Below are 16658 nucleotides of genomic sequence, written 5' to 3'. Positions count from 1 at the left end.
AAAATTGGATTTTCGCCCATATTTAATTATATTATTTGCTCAATTTTTTTTCCTTTTATTTTTGACTCAAAACATGATACTGATTTTTGCTTTAATACCATTTATGTCTTCTTATTTTTTTGGCATTATTCCAAGAAGTTTGTTTTTCTTTAACTTTTGAAAATCTTGTAAGATAAGTGTTTCTGAAGCTTACAATTTTTCAAGTTCAATCCCTTGCTTCCAAAGCTTGAAAACAGAATCAGCTGCTAAAGGAAATTCGTATGCTTTGAAATATATAAAATCAATGACATCCACAACATTGCATGGAGAAACACCTCCTTGGACTGTTTTAAGACAATCTTTTCTTTTTGCTGATTTTCCGATAAGTTCAACTGAAAATTATCATATCTCTCAATACGTACCAATAAGACTTGGAATAGATAGCATCGATAACATAATCGAATCAATCAAACAAGAATCATATATGGATTTTGAAATCGATCAAATACCATCGTCTCTCTCGGGCTCAAAGCCTCGAGTTGGAATACCTCTTGGATTAATAACTACACATGATGCATTATCATATACTGCAGAAATTTACAACCATTTTGAATTCAACATCACATTTACAAAATCTAAATTAAATAGTAACAAATTTCAAATTTTGGATTTCCAAGTGGAGCCTAAATCATATGACTGGTTCGAATTTTGTAACAATAACAAATCTGTATTTGATGGATTCAAGGCCAGAGAAATGTTTTCTCTTTCAGAGGAAGAGAAAACCGCTTTAAAGACTATTGTTGTGCGAACAACCAAAGAACTAAAAAAATCTAACACAAAAAATTCTAATGCAAAAAACGATGATACGGAGAAGTGGATGGCGATCACTTATAGGGTTCATTGGACTGAATCACAAGGAAGTCTTCGCTGGTCGCATCGGTGGATTCCATTTCTTCGTAGAAGTCCTTCGTATCAGCTGCCCATCACATCACAACCTCACAAAGAATATTTGCTCTTTCCATTCTCCATTACATTCCTCATCATTGGCCTGACATTTCTCATTGTCGCAACAATAATATTTATTTCTCTTATCAGAAGGCTGATCTCCTCCCCATCCTCATCATCAAATGCCTCTTCAGGCTTTGTGGTGGGCGGATGGAGGCTTCTGGTATTTGATGCATTCCGTCCTCCGCCACATGGGCTTTTGTTTGCTTCGTCTGTTGCCTGTGGACGGCTTGTTGTGTGCGCTATCTTCAGCTTCTTTGGAGTAGCGTTTGTGGGGCTTCTGTTTGGAGTTACGAGCAAGAGCGACGGAGGAAACGGGAGAGCTCCTGCCTCATGGTGGGTGTTTGCTGTTATCTATGCGATTGCACTGTTGTGGGTGATGTGGCGAAATTCGGTGTTCCGCTCTCGCTTCCTGCAGAAGATGTATGCGGGACAGAAGGTGGATACGATAGAGCGGATGATTGCAGAGCACAATCAAAGGCTCAAAGTGACTTTTGATGCCATGGCAGCGGAAGAAGAAGACAATTCAAACGAGAGAGAAGAACTGGAAAAGGCAATTTCCGAAGGAAAAGCAGATAAAATTTCAGTGCAAATGGGGCTGATGAAGGGAAAGACAGAAGACAATGAAGATGTTGACGAAGATGACATTCTTGCAAATGACACGGCCAAACTCTTTCCATTCTCTTCTTCATCCTCTTTGCAGTCTTCTTCATTATCTGCATCTTCATCAGCCTCTGCCTCTCTTCAGATGCCAGCTGTTATTGCCCCACCCTTCCCTCCATCACGAGCCTCGAAGTCTCTGACAGCTGCATCGTGGACGACTGCCATGTCTTCCTCTCTTCCTTTCACTCTTCTCACATCTTTCTCTGTGCAGGCACTGATGCTGCTAGCTAATGTGTTCTTCACACTTCTCGATTCTGCTGTGTATTTTCATTTCATGGACTTTATTGTGGTGATCCTTTTTTCTGTTGTCTTCTTTCTATTCCAAACGCTGAACACACTCGTCGAAGGGCGGAAGGAGCTCCGCGAGCGCAATGCGATGGACGAGCAGATGAAGCAAGAAGAAAAAGACCTCATCGAAAAAATACGCGACCAGAGGCGCGCAAAGATCCAGCCACAGACACAGCTTCTGGTGCCAACTGCAGCAAAGGATGGGACACTCAGCAAAATGGCAGCATCGCTCAGCGGAATGAACCAGGAGAAGACAGACAGTGCGAATGGGGCTGCAAATGGATCACGCACATTCACATTTCAGGATGTGTCTCAGACATCTCCAGCCTTCTCACTCTCAGACGACGATGAGGAGCCCCTTGCACCTGACCCAACACTCTTCTCATTGTCTCCTGATCCCTTTGGAATAAACAGCGCTTCTTCACCCAAATACTCTCCTTCAAACACAGAAGCATCTTCATCTTCTCTGCAGAACCCAGGGCAAAGGGAGGGCTCAGTCACAGGACCATCTCCATTTTCTTCATCTGAGTCGTTCGCAACTGACGAGGGTGAAGACGATGGAGTAGGGTTTGTGGAGCTGGGCACAGCTGGGGGCATGGGAGACAAAAGCAGCTATCTTGGCAGCACGTCATATAACCTGTCGAGATTCCACACAGAACTGCTTTCTCCTTCAGACAAGAAGAAATCCTGCTGCCTGAAATGCCTGCTGCACACGCCAATTGTCACTTCAATCGTCTCCTTTCTGCGCATCCAGCCGTATCCAGTGCATGTCAACCGCTTCGAGCGACTGGTGCCAGCTGCCCCGTCGCTGCTGGTCACAAACTGGATGGTCGTTTCTCTGCTCTCCCTCATTCCTTATGTGGCGATTCTGCCTGATGCATTAGCGTTGTTCAGTGGAGGTATTCTGATACACACGTTTATGTTCTGGCTTCTATTTTCAGCAAAGTTTCTGCTCTTTTTGGGGATGTGTGGTGCAGTTGCAACATGGGCAACATGGATCAGCCTGAAGAGAGAGAACCACAGATGGTGGACAGTTGCGTTCTACACAGCATTCTGGCCAGCTGTGTATTTATTTGTGACATACCTTCTCTTTTCAGTGATTTCTGCATGGAAGAAAGGGATCAGCCTGTTTTTACTTTTAACAACAAAATCAATTGCTTTGTCTGTTATATTTGGGATTTCTGGAGCTTCTGTTGGAGTTATTATAAGCTGTTGGTTTGTGAGAAAAATATATGCGGATATATCAAGATAGCATGTGATGACGTGAATGTGTGTGTGTGCGTATGTGACTTCTTTTCATCAAAGCAACAATTCACTTTTAAAAATTGTAAAATAAAAAAGAAAAGAAAAGAAAAGAAAAAAGAAAGAAAAAGAAAAAGAAAAAGAAAAAGAATTCAAAGTAATACATGTTTCACAGTAAATATTTCTAAATACAAAACCAAAAACAACACTATTGAAATAAAAATAACTTCGAAAGTTGAACCAAACATGCAAACTCATTCTCAAATGAATAATTAAGCGAAGTCGATCCAAACTTGTTATATCCACATATTTTGAAGCAAACAAAACAACATATTCACACAAAAGAAAGGATAGAAGAAAGCAAAAAAACAGGAGCTCAGAATCAAAAGAAAGGACAACTCTAACTGAAATAAAATAAAATAAAATAAAATAAAACGAGGTAGGGAAATTAAATACAAATATCATGCAATATAAAATTTTTTAAAGAAAAACACATCTTTTTTAAAAAATTCGAAAAGAAAATTCAATTTGTTGTGATTAAACATTAAAGAAAATAAAAACTATAAAAAAGGAAAATAAAATATATTAAAATTCAGCTTAAACATCTTTCAAATATATTTTTGAAAGACAAAAAAATTAAAGGGGTAAAAATCACCACTCTCTCAACACCATGATAAATGTGGAAACAGCATCATGCTGCCAATTCCACTTAAAAAAATCAAAATCCTAAGACAAAAAAAGAAAAAAGAAAAATTAAAAGAAAAAAGTGAAAAAAAAATTCTGATTTCAATCAAAAAAAAAAAAAAAAAAAAAAAATAATAATAATAATAATAATAATAAGTATGTACAAAAATATGCACAAGCTTTGTCGTCACATCATCATCTGACACAAAGACATGTGCTACAGCTGGCTCTGTTGTTCCACTTGTTGTGTCTGCTGCTGCATCTGTGTCTGCGTCTGTGTCTGTATCTGACTGGAAGGCATAGAGCCAGCTGAATAGAACGGAGCATCGGCCTGCTGCGGTGGTAAAAGAGGCTGAGAATTGAGCAGAAGCTGGCAGATAGACAGAAGCTGAGCAGGAGTGACAGATGCTGTCTGAGGGAAGAGAGAACTGGAAAGAGAAGAAGAAAGAGAAGAAGGAAGAGCCTGCGGAACTGGATATGCATCAACCTGTAGCTGGTCGAATGGATTCAGAGGAGGCTGTGTGTATTGAGCACACGAGGCAGTCTGAGAGGGAAGAAGTGACTGAGCCATCAGCAGTGGCTGCAAATACTGCTGCAGATTGATCATCGGAGGTGGCAGCATTGCTTGTTGTGATTGAATTGCCTGTGGCATTTGTAATAATTGTGATGGTTGTGATGGTTGTGGAGTCTGAGGTATTTGTGGTATTTGTGACACTTGCTGTGCTTGAGTCACTTGAGGCACTGGCATCATCTGATTCATCTGATTCATCTGAGGTAGTTGATTCATTTGATTCATCTGATTCATTTGATTCATCTGATTCATTTGAGGTAATTGATTCATCTGATTCATCTGCAGTGTCTGTGATATCTGCAGCAGGCGAGAAAGCTGTATCAGCTGTGCAAGCTGGCTGTATTGAGAGAACTGGCTCTCTGAAAAGGAGGGGGCGGAAGAGGCAACAACAGCAGGAGAAGAGGAAGGAGAAGAGGAAGGAGAAGAGGATGCAGAAGAAGTGGCAGTACTGTTAGAAGGAGCAGTATTAGAAGAAGAAGACAGAGGCATCGTCGATTGATGAGGAGATTGCGTTGACTGCATTGTCTGTATTGTCTGTGTAGGGAGTGTCGATGCAGATGGAAGGACATTCAATGGCTGAGAATAGCATGCTGGCTGAGTCATTCCAGCTGATGCTGTTGATGCTGTTGTTGTTGACTGTTCCGCCAACGAAGAAGAAGCAGAAGCAGAAGCAGAAGCAGAGGAAGAGGCAGGGATAGATGAAGAGGCAGGGCTAGGAGTAGAAGAAGGGTTAGGAGCAGAAGCAGGCTGAGGCATTTCGTGAGGGAGGAAGAGGCAAGGTTGGAAGAGGAAAGATAAGAGGAGTCTGTTGAGGGAGAGCGAGGCAACCAGCTGGCTGGCTTCGGACTCAACCGACAAGACCGAAGGATCTCTGTCAGAAATCTCTGCAGAGTTGCCAGTGATTGCATAAGGGGAGGAGGAAGAGGAGGAAGAGGAAGAGGAAGAAAAGGAAGAGACAGAGTTGAGGAGAGAATAAAGAGGAGAGGAGGTGGTGGGAGTTAGCGAGGCAACAGATGGCGACGCTAATGAGGAAGAAGAGGAAGAGGAAGAGGAGGAGGAAGAAGAAGAGGGTAAGGAAGAGGAAGACAAAGAGTTAGACAAAGAGGAAGAATGAGTGGAAGAAGAGAGCGAAGAGCAAACACTGGGCAGCTGAGCACAGATGCCTTGATCACAGGCAGGCACAAGAGGGGCAAATGAAGCTGAGCACAAAATGGGAGTGGACGAGTTCGAAGCAGCAGCAACTGAAGAAGAAGTGGAAGAAGAAGGAAAAGAAGAAGAAGAAACAGCAGCAGAAGAAGCAGAAGCAGCAGAAGCAGCAGAAGAAGCAGAAGCAGAAGCAGTCTCAGAAGAAGGCTGTTGCGCATCGAACGAGGCAGCAGGGGACGAAGCATAGGGGGCACAGAAGGGAAGCTGGGGCGGAAGAGAGAACGAGTGACGAGGGTAGAAGGGAGGGCATGAGTGGGGCAGGACTCCCACGGAGAAAGGTGAGTGCTGAGGATATGGCTGTGCCTGTGCTAATTGACTTGAATGAAACAAATGGGATGATTGGTTCAATTGGTTCAATTGGGATGAATGAGGCAATTGGTTCAATTGGGATGACTGGAATAACTGGGCGGGTGGAGAAGAGGCACAGGCATGCTCAGCAGAAGGGAGAAGTGAGTGAGTGAGAGGAAGAGATTGAGGCAGAGAATGAGTCAGACGGTCCCAGAGAAGAAGAGGAGGGGCCGGAGGATGGGGAACAGAAGGGGTGCAGGAATTGGTAGAAGGGGTGGAAGGAGCAGATGAAGAAATGAAATAAGGAGCAGAAGGAGAGGCAGTAGCAGTAGAAGAAGAAGAAGAAGAAGAAGAAGAAGAAGAAGAAGAAGAAGAAGAAGAAGAAGCAAAAGAAGGATTAGAATTAGAATAAGGAAGAGTATTAGGGTTAGAAGGAGGAGCAGAAACAGAAGAAGAAGAAGAGGAGGAGGAGGAGGAAGAAGAAGAAGCAAAAAGAGAAGCACGAGGAGAGTTTATGAGATTGCAACGATTCTGAGGCTGAACAGCAGGAAGGGGCAGGGCAGATGCAGAGAATGGAACGTGGCTGGCTGATGGATGACATTCATTGCGGTTGGCATAAGAAGGCTTCTGAGTGTGTGGTACCAGGATTGGTGTGGGCAAAGGCAAGGGCAAAGACGGAGGAAGAGGAAGAGGAATGGGCGAGGGGGAAGGAGAGGCTGAAGAGGAAGAAGAAGTTGGAGACATTGAAGCAGAAGAAGAAGCAAAAGAAGAGGAAGGGGCGCGGATAGGGGAAGAAGCAGAAGCACAGTTAGAAGCACAGTTAGAAGCACAATTTGAACCAGAAGGGATGCATTTATAAATATCAGGTGCAGAATCAGAGCGAAGTCCCTTTGAAGGCGTCTGACAAGCAGCAGGCTGAATGAATGGCGAGGGGCTGTCTTGGCTGCTCTGTGGGGTGCAGCTGGCAGAAGGAGCACAGCGAAGAGGCTGCTTCAGCCGATTCTTCGCACTCCGGTTCAGCGGGTATTGGGGAGCGTCGTATTTGACGAGCGTGCTGGGAACGACGAATTTGCATCGGATGCCGTTGATTGTCAGCCCCTTTTGGTGCTGTTTCACAAACTTCTCGGCGATCTTAACACGAGTTCATTCAGAAATGATTCAATCATTACAGATTTCAGATACATTTATTCAATACAAATATTTGATTTTGTTAAAAATAAGTTGAAATCAAAGACATATTCAATAAAAACATCAAACCACTCTGCCAATTGGACAAGGAACGAATTCAATCTTAGCTATTATGTACATATTTTTCTTGGGTTTTTCCTCCAAAAGAAGAAGCACATGAGGAGTAGGAATTGTCGCTTTAACCATTGGCAACTTCCATGACTTATTGAAGTTCATGCAAATATTAGCAAAGGATCCAGACTGAAAATTTTCTGCTTTGGACATTAATTCATCCCGAAATTTTGTTGAAAGAAGTTTCTGGACTTTTTCAGGAGGCGGAAGCAGCTTTTTTTGGCTTCCACTGACAACAGACTGAGTGGTTTCCCAGCAAGCAACCCATATTGTAGCATTTATCCATCCTTTGTCGACCTTTTTTATAAATGTTTGTCGTGTATCTTGTTCGGGAATTTTTAGATTGAGGGAAGATAAAAGAAAATCCCTTTCTTTTGAGTCATCTTTGGAGCACAACAATCTGCGATAATTAATATCTTTTGAGCAAATAAACAATGCCTTTTTATTTGGTGAAAGCTGCCAAAAACAAATTTCTGGTATGCTGTCCAAAAATGTGAAAGAATCTTCTTTTAGATATTCTGTTAACGAAATCCTTACGCAACCAATAGGATTTGCCCTATTCAGCCATAATTTATTAAAAATTGAAGGTGCATCCTTTTTCTCCAAGTACGTTGTTTGGGACAAAATCGTTTCAACGCTGGAAGCATCCACAAACGTTATAAAGCCAACTGGCTTCTCAGCACCGGGCGTTCCGTCTGCCATTGTATCTTTCTGATGCTCGCATGACTCTATAGGATATGTTTCTGGAATACATGATCGAATGTCATCAGCCAACCATTTGATATCCGGTGAATGACGGAAATGTATTTGCCCTTTAAAAAGAAGAATTAATAACAATTTTTGCTAATATAAAAAGCATACTTGAAGAATCGTTGCATTCAGGAATTTGCATTCTGCTATGCAAATGCAAATACGAAGGGCTGCAATAATTGTTGAGTTTGATCTTTTAACCGTTTTATTTTTTTTCGTATCAAATTTGAATTTCTTTTGAACGATCCACATTGAATTTTTAAAATATCACAAATATTGAATATTATAAGATGTTTATATCATGAAATTATCATATGCTTTTTCTCTTGACTTTTTTAACATAAAGACATCATGCATCAAAATGAACTTTGCAGTGAACATGACATTAATCAAAATAAAAATACAATGTCTCAAAAGTGAAGCTAAAAAAGTCAAAATAAAACCAATAAAAAACTTAGTGAATTCAAAAGTGAAAATCAAAACTTTCAAAAAAATAAACTATTAACTAAGTTCCTGCGAAGAGAAGCTCTATTATAAAATATTACAGTATAATTCAAATAAAAAATATAAGCCAAAACAATGGGTTGTATGATTGAACAATCAAAGGAAAATAATAAAAACTAAATTGAAAAAAAAAATTAATAAAAGAAAAATAAATCCAAATAAAATAAACCGAAAAAAAAAAAATAAAACAAAATAAACTGAATTGAAAACTTACAAATACATCAAAGATTTTTTTTGCAACACCAAAATTATTGTGTTGCATCAAATAATCAACAAATCAAACCAGAGGCGAACAAAATAAGGCTAAAGAGTGTCAATAAAAACACACAAATGATATAGTTGCAAAGACAGAAAAGTAAAATACATAAAAAGCAAATGAAATGATCAATAAAAAAAAAAAAAGAAAGAAAGAAAGAAAAAGAAAAAAGCATAAATATGCATCACTATTTTCATAAGTGAGGAAATAAATGAATTCTCGAGAAATAAAGAAATTAAATATTAAACAAGCAAAACTGCCAAAATTACAGTCAGCGTAGTTTATAGAGGATGCCGTGCTATCAAAGTCCATAAAGAGGTTAGTTTATCAGAGAAGAAGGGTGAAATTATGTGGAGTGTATCAAAATACTTATACAGATTATCATTAACCAGTAGATCTTCCGTAAGAGTTAGCAGCACTCACCCCATGTGCCACTTTTGGATTGAATGAAGAAGCGAATGAAGAAGATGAAGAGGAAGAGGAAGTAGAAGCAGAAGAAGAAGAAGAAGAAGAAGAAGAGAAAGAAGAAGGAGAAGCAGATTGTGCATGCACAGCATTCTGCCCAAAGGCAATCCTTTTCGGCGCATTCAGAGGCTTGAAGAGAGAGGGAGACAGAAGCGAGTGAGACGCCGGTTTCGCGTGGCCTTGCGGCACAGGCGGCGGCGAGGCAGAGGGAGGCTTCATGAGCGAAGAGCACACGGGCGGCGGAGGGGTCGGCGTGGACTGCTTGGGAGATGGGGTCTTCGGTCCGTTGGGAATGACAGGGAAGGACAGACGCGCCAGAACCTTCGGAGGCTTCGGGGCTGCATCGGCTGGCGGAGGAGGAGGCGGAACATCATCTTCATCATCATCATCGACATCGTTGTTATCATTCTCATTCTCGTTCTTGTTGGAAGAAGGCGGAGATTCGTCGAATTCTCCATCTGTCGGAGGAGGCTGAGGCACAAAATCGTCGTCGGGTGGGGGCGGCGGGGGAATATCTCCATCCTCTGCATCTTCATCTTCACAATAGGACGGTGGATGAATAGCACATTTATTTGACTGAGCAGCGAAATTATCTGGCTCGTCTTCAGCAGACTTGTTCTCTGTGATCTCTTCATCCAGCGGAGGTGGAGGAGGAACGTCATCTTCATTTTGTTTCTGAGAGGGATAGTTTGAGGTTGGTGTTAAGTTCTGATTACTGTTGCTCTGCTTTGATGAAAATGACGTGGAAGATGTTGCCCCGCTAGAATTTATATTAGAAGTTTGCGTAATCTCTAGTGGAGGAGTTGAAATGTCAAAAGAAGCCTCGTCTGTTGATGAAACTGATAGTCGAGGAGGATTTGGCTTCAAGAAAGGTACATGATCATCTCCATTCATTTCAACTTTTTCCTCGTCATTAAGCTCTTGTCCAATTTGCATCTGTTCTGATTGTTCTTTAATATCTTTTTCTTCATTTTCATCAATCGGAGCTAATATTTTCGAAACAAATTTGAGCCAGTCAAGCACAAGATCAGCCGAGACGAAATCCCTGTCTTCCTGCTGTCTAAAATGTAAGTGAACAAAAAAGACGTAAAATAATGTTATTGCAAAACATAATATTTTAAATCCAAATGCAACAAAGCAAACAAGCAAGCAGAATGAACTGCTTTATTTTGATATGTCCATTGATCAAATAACGGAACCGATGGAACTGTATCTTTCAAGGGACTTCCACGAAATAGTTTTCCAAGGCCTTTTTTTGGTTCTTTTATTCGTTTTGCGAGTTTTGGACGTAGTACTTCGATTAGAATCTGAGTCATTCCTATGAGCTCCTGAGAACAAATATTTGCACGTTAATAACAACAATACGTTTTTATATTAACAATTTTAAATTTGATTAACAAACTTGAACCATAGAAGCGGTTTCTTTGAGACTCTCTTCAGAAGCTGAGACAGCCATTTTAATTGAAAAAAATATATGGGATTTTTCGTTGAGTGTTTTTTTGTATCGCATATGTTTCAAACTTCAGACACTTTGCGTTATGTTTTGCAGAAGTTCTCTTTCATCCCACCCATAAGAAATGATGGAGGATTGTAATGAAGTGTTACCTTCTCAGAACTTGAATTCATCAAATGGAAATTTAAGAAATTCTATTAGCCAATTGAAAAAGATGATTATAGAAGAGCCCAATTCATCTAATGGTTCGTACAATTAAAAATAATTGATAATAATATTATCATCAATTTTTTCAAGAATTTTGGAAAAAACGGCTTCTATTTTTCGTGTATCACATTGCCATTTTAATTTATTTTGTTGCATTAATGATTCTTGGATTTGTTATTCCTGCACCATCTGGTTCTTCAATTGCAATAAAAATTCTTATTTCCATAATAACTTGCGCAATATGCGTATTCATTATCATTGGGATTGTGGGATTTTTATTTTCAATCAAAGGAAGATTTTTTAAGATTTTGATTGTTATTAATCTTGTTGTTCAAGAATCATTGAGTTGTGTTTATTGGTATTTTGGATTCTATGCCATTGTTTTCGGATTGTATGAGCAAAAATCTTTGATTTTGACCAAAGATGATCAAGTTTTATTGGCTCGTCATATGCTTGGGTCTGAAAGAACTAGCGATGCTCAGAATATCATATCAATTAGAAATATTCATATTGTAACTGGAGTATTCTGTTTGATTGGAGGAATTCTTATGCTTGTTACTCCATTCGTATCTAAGCCAATAATTCAAAAGGACTTGTTTCGGAAAGTTTGAATTATTGCTTTTTCTCCATCTTATAATATATATATATATATTGTATTTAAATTATTCTACAACTAATTTATTAGTCATTTGGAATTTCATCCACGATAATGCAACTTTGCTTTGCTGCTTTGTTTTTTATTCATATTCTGATGTATCCAATTTTCGGAGCTGTTGATAAACTTCATTTCCAGGGAACTTTTACTGCTTTTACAGTTTTATTTGTGATTGAGTGTATTGTTGAAATTGTCGGAGGAATTATTGGAATTCTTGCAATTTTTTCGTCAACCATTCTGAAAAAGATGCGAAGATCTCTGCGCTTTGTTGAAGCCGTTGTTCAGACGATTGTGATGCTAATTTCTGCAAGTTATCTATTCACTCAATGTTTTTTGTTTTCATCAGGAAAAAAGTACAGGTGTGATTTTAAAACCCAAAAATAATTGAATGTCAAATAACAAAAGAATAATGCTATTTTCTTCTTGTGTAGACGTTAGATTTTATATATCAAGCTGATCAATTTGTTATTTTTAAATAATTTTTGCATATTCAAAAATTTAATTCCAAATCTAATTATTGTGTTTACCACGATTATAACATTAATCATATTTCATTTTTATTGCGTAAATTGATTCTCAGAGCTTCTCATCTTATCGAATATTATTTCCTTACAAACTTCATGAACAGTATGTGTGGGAATAGCGACGATTTCACTGCTTGTTCAACACAGCTTTCAAACAGCTATTTAACATCAATTATAAATCTGATGTGGACAATCGATATTGCAACATCAGGTATGTGAATTATGTGCATTGAATTTTTTGATTGAATTTTTTCCCCTTGAAATTATTTTATTAATGTTTTCTATTTGTAATTTCAATTTGCTTCACTCATTCATTAATTCACATTGCCTTTTTTTTTTGTCAAATTTTTCTGTGAATATTTTGAATGTTATTTCCATATTTAAAGCTGGTTTTTTTGTATTCGCTTTCGTCTATTCATTTGAGATTATTGGATTCTCAAGCTTTATTGCATCAGCTTTTGGTGAGGTTTGCTTTATTTCCAATATTTGTACATTTTAATATTTTTTGAAATGTTCTTATTGGCTTTTGGATAACAATGATATTTTTTTGTAAAAAAAAAATTTTGAACTGACACTTGAATCATTGAACTTAAACAATAAACACTTAACAGCCAAGTGTTACAATTAACCTGACAAATGATGCAGCAGATTCTTTGCACAACAACGAGGATTCAAATGAAGACGAGACCGATGAGGATGATGACGAAGATGACGAAGGCAAAGATGAAGGTGAAGGAGGCTGGAATAGAAATTCGCCAAGTCTTCGAACACAAGTATTTGAAAGAGAAGAAGATTCAGATGCGACTCAGATGAATGTTCAATCCCAATCCGATTCTTCAATGTCTTCCTGAGAATCATTTCATTTTGATCATCAATGACAAGCTCTGATCTCTGCGATTCCACAACAGCCTGCTTGTTGATTTCTTCAGCTGCAAGTGTGAATAAGTGTGCTGAGAGTTCTTTTTTGATAACTAAAGCGGATAAAAGTTGTTGCCCTTCTAAAGCGTTGCCTGATAATTTAAATAATGAATATGGGCAAAGTGGTGAAACTCATCATCCATCTTGATTCACTTTTGTGTGAATATTTATTACATTCCCAGTTTTGGTGTATTTGTTGAATATGGTCGTTCTTATTTTGTTGTTAAAAAGCTTGTTTTATATTATTCACTATCTTGCGATAATTTGTTTCTTTTAATTTGTTTTGAATGATGTTTAATTCGTCTTTTTTTGAAATGACATTTCCTGATTCATATTAGAATTTGTTTTTTGAATAAGCTTTATTTGTAAAAATAATATTTTTCAGTATTAAAAAACATTAATTTATCAGTTTATTTGCTTGCTTATTTTTAACTGTTTTTCATCTCTTTTGGAATCGTTTGATTTATTTATGCTGTTTCTTTCTTTCTTTCTTTCCGATTTTGTTAGTGAATTTCATCTGTTTTAAAAATAAATCATTTCACAGACGAAAATTGAATATTTTTGTGAAAGTGAGAAATTTTCAATTTTTCAAGGTAATTTTAAAGAAATTTAAAGTCTTGCAAGTATGTGGAGAGAATGAACTGAGACAATTTGTTTCATTAAGATAATTCTTCAGAAATCTTCTTGTCTAATGAAATCCAAGAAATTTCAACGAGAGTGTTTTCGATCAATACAAATATACAATGGGATTGATGTCAAAATTAATTTCTTCAGTAACAATATCATAAACAACATGAGTTTTCAATAAAAACTCATTTTTTCAAAAATCTCATCGAGACAAAAATTTCGATCAAAACATAAACGCCGGAATGATTTCAAAAAGGTCCGCCATTCAATTAGTTATTGAAAAAGTTGATGTTGTTTTTTTCATGTTTATCTTTTCGCACACAAAAATATGTCAAAGATTATATACATATAGTTAGTGTTAATAATGGTGGACACTTTCAATAACTGTGGACAGTGGCATTTTCTCAACAACAGTTGATAGTTGCTTTTTGACAATAAGCTCAATTATTCCCTCAATGAATATGAACTTTTATGAATTGTTTCAATCACCCATCCAACACAATGAAATATAATAATTATTATTTTCAATTTTCGGAGAAACTTGACTTATCATATTTCTCCGAATTTCTCCGAAAATTTAAAATGTATTTTTCTTCATTCTTGGGAGCAAGTTGTTTCATTTCTGTATGTCTTATAAGTTTGTATTTGATGAGGGAATAATTGTGTTAATTGTCAAAATACAACTATCAACAGTTGTTGAAAAAATACCACTGTCCACAGTTATTGAAAGTGTCCACCATTATTAACACTAACTATATACGTATGATTTTGTACAAAATAATGCGTAACTGAAAGAATGCCTGGAAAGTGGGAACAAAACGTACTGTTTCAAATGCTTTTAAAAACGAAAATGTTCGTTATCAAAATAAGTAATAAGTCCTTGTGGGATATTTTCACTGGTAAATTTCGTCTAAATCGAATAATTAAATTGGTTACCCATTTTTGATATTCTTAATCAACAAAACACCTGTTTTTTTATCTTTTTTGATAAATAAAACCCTATTCAATAATTAAGGTTCATATTTCAATATACATTATACCCTAATTCACTCGTTGTAAAGGCATTGAAACCAATAGCCTCTCTAAAACCTAATTAGAAATTTTGTATTATGATATTATTAGGGTTTGATCATAGATTTTTTGATGAAAAAGACGATTATTTATCACTTGAATTTAAAGTTGAAAATAATTATTTCTATTTTATTGTTTGCTTTGTATCCATTCAGTCTTGCTTTTTTTCGGAAATAAAACTTTCTTTGTGTTATTTTTTGAATAGTACGTTATGTTACCATTCACCTAATATACAAATGTTAATATGGGGAGAAATTTTCATTTTCAGACAATCGTTCCACCCACAATATAAGATTTTTCCATATTCTGTTTTAGTCAAAAAAATTTATTCTTATTTATTTTATTTTTTTTTTTTTTCATTTTATTTTTTATTTTTATTTTTAATTTTAAGAACAATTTTTGCCATATCCCAATTCACTTTTATATCAAAAAAATCACAATTTATAAATTAATGTCTACCTGGGAGGTCATATCTGAACCCAAATCCTGCAAGTTTTCATGATTCATAATAAAATCATAAAAACAGGACGGATATGACCTTACCCTCAATATTTTTTCATATTTCATTGGGTAAGCTTAGACTTTCATTTATTAATTTTTTTTTTTTAACTTAATTTTTAATTGAAAGAATTATTGAAATAAAAAACATTTGAAGATAATGACATACTTGGAGAAATCAATTCTTCTTCAGAGATGCTAAAATTTTGTTGAAAAAGAATAGGTGAATTAACAGAAAAAAACGACATACCTGAATTGTCTGTTGATGAATTTGAATTAAAAAGATTTCTTGAATGAAAATTGTTAAATGAAAAAGAGTTATTTGAATTGGAAGACAAAGAATTATTACTTAAAGAATTATTAAAAAACATGTTTTGTTCATCAATATTGTTATTATCATTTATCAAAGATAATCTTTCTTTGATTATTTTTCTCACGCCCTTTCCTATCATTCCTCGATCATCTCCAGCCATATCGATCTTCGAAGTTCTATCGAAATATTTTCTCTCCTTTTTATCTTCTCTAACCCTTTCTGCGAATGAAAGTTGAAAACATTTCGATGTGATCATGTTGCTTAAAGCAGATCCATAGAGTTTTCCATTTTCTATGAAAAAATGTAAGTATTTCTTCATTCCTTTAACGGCCATTTCTCCCCACATGAAACAGTTCCCAGGCTGATATCTGAATATACACATAAATTCAAACAATTCAAATGAAATCACACACTGATAATCAGAAATTATTAAAAAAATATGAAGGACAGACTTTAAGAAATAATGCCTTGTTGAATAATTAACGTTGAAGGAGTTATCTTCAGATATCGCATTGCTTTGATAATTCTCTCTGAACGGTCCTCTTGTTTGTTGAACTTGTGAATGTATTGAACAAGGAAGATAAATTGTAGAAGAATCATCCTCGTCTCCAAATAAATATGCGTTGCATTGGCCACAGAAAAAGTCGATCAAGTCATAAATTGTTGTCAATTCACGATTTCCAAGATGATTGTTCAATAAGTTTGTCAGAAATCCGAATTCGCTATCGCACTCATTCTTGCCGTTGTGCTCGGCAAAAAATGAGTGCAAACATCTTTTCCCCGCAAACAACGGTGATGCCGAAGAAAAAATGTGATGCATTACACGAGCGTTGCGAAAGTGAGGTCCATTATCGCTGAAGAAATGAAAAGAATTCACATTCAAAAAAATATCAAAACGAAGCAGTTTATTCAAACATTCACAAACGAATTTATAATCATGCGTTAAAACATCAGAATAAAAATTAAACACATTTTTTTTAAAATAACAATTATCATCAATTCTAAATACAACAAAGCACAAATGAGAAATTTGCTTTTTCTCATAAAAATTTTGTCCAGTTTCGCGATTTGTGATCGGCAAACTCCAGTTCTCCTTAAAATCCATGATGATCACAGCTTCACCTCTTTTCAGATTTTCTTTCACACAGTGAAAATAGTTTCGTTGATTTTCTGCCATTTTTTTGTGCTCTTG

The 16658-nt window shown here is 36.7% G+C and overlaps 4 protein-coding genes across 4 annotated transcripts; 2 read left to right on the top strand and 2 right to left on the bottom strand.

Moving 5' to 3' along the window:
* Positions 1–18: 18 nt before the first annotated feature.
* MONOS_12104 (putative transmembrane 9 superfamily member 3) lies at positions 19–3985 on the top strand. The gene is made up of 2 exons (XM_067864698.1): positions 19–137; positions 189–3985. The coding sequence occupies exons 1-2, from the start codon at positions 74–76 to the stop codon at positions 3185–3187; spliced, it is 3063 nt and encodes a 1020-aa protein (XP_067734938.1). The 5' UTR covers positions 19–73; the 3' UTR covers positions 3188–3985.
* A 93-nt stretch (positions 3986–4078) lies between these two features.
* Positions 4079–8117, bottom strand: MONOS_12105 (uncharacterized protein; the record flags this gene model as incomplete). Its single annotated transcript, XM_067864699.1, has 3 exons — positions 4079–7057; positions 7184–8037; positions 8087–8117. The coding sequence occupies 3 exons, from the start codon at positions 8115–8117 to the stop codon at positions 4079–4081; spliced, it is 3864 nt and encodes a 1287-aa protein (XP_067734937.1).
* A 1002-nt stretch (positions 8118–9119) lies between these two features.
* On the bottom strand, positions 9120–10656 carry MONOS_12106 (uncharacterized protein; the record flags this gene model as incomplete). Its single annotated transcript, XM_067864700.1, has 3 exons — positions 9120–10260; positions 10344–10528; positions 10603–10656. The coding sequence occupies 3 exons, from the start codon at positions 10654–10656 to the stop codon at positions 9120–9122; spliced, it is 1380 nt and encodes a 459-aa protein (XP_067734936.1).
* A 114-nt stretch (positions 10657–10770) lies between these two features.
* On the top strand, positions 10771–13534 carry MONOS_12107 (uncharacterized protein). Its single transcript, XM_067864701.1, has 6 exons — positions 10771–10898; positions 10951–11465; positions 11546–11874; positions 12096–12250; positions 12426–12505; positions 12651–13534. The coding sequence occupies exons 1-6, from the start codon at positions 10778–10780 to the stop codon at positions 12888–12890; spliced, it is 1440 nt and encodes a 479-aa protein (XP_067734935.1). The 5' UTR covers positions 10771–10777; the 3' UTR covers positions 12891–13534.
* The last annotated feature ends 3124 nt before the right edge of the window (positions 13535–16658 follow it).

This window comes from Monocercomonoides exilis, assembly GCF_001643675.1.
Source record: "Monocercomonoides exilis strain PA203 chromosome Unknown scaffold4-2303458, whole genome shotgun sequence".
Classification (NCBI taxonomy): Eukaryota; Preaxostyla; order Oxymonadida; family Polymastigidae; genus Monocercomonoides; species Monocercomonoides exilis.
This window is presented reverse-complemented; position numbering and strand designations above follow the sequence as displayed.

Coding starts and splice junctions, on each gene's coding strand:
- MONOS_12104 (XM_067864698.1), top strand. CDS start 74: ATGATACTGATTTTTGCTTTAATACCATTTATGTCTTCTTATTTTTTT. Junction 138..188: donor TTTTGGCATTATTCCAAGAA/GTTTGTTTTTCT, acceptor GTGTTTCTGAAG/CTTACAATTTTTCAAGTTCA.
- MONOS_12107 (XM_067864701.1), top strand. CDS start 10,778: ATGATGGAGGATTGTAATGAAGTGTTACCTTCTCAGAACTTGAATTCA. Junction 10,899..10,950: donor AGAGCCCAATTCATCTAATG/GTTCGTACAATT, acceptor AATTTTTTCAAG/AATTTTGGAAAAAACGGCTT. Junction 12,506..12,650: donor TTGCATCAGCTTTTGGTGAG/GTTTGCTTTATT, acceptor AACACTTAACAG/CCAAGTGTTACAATTAACCT.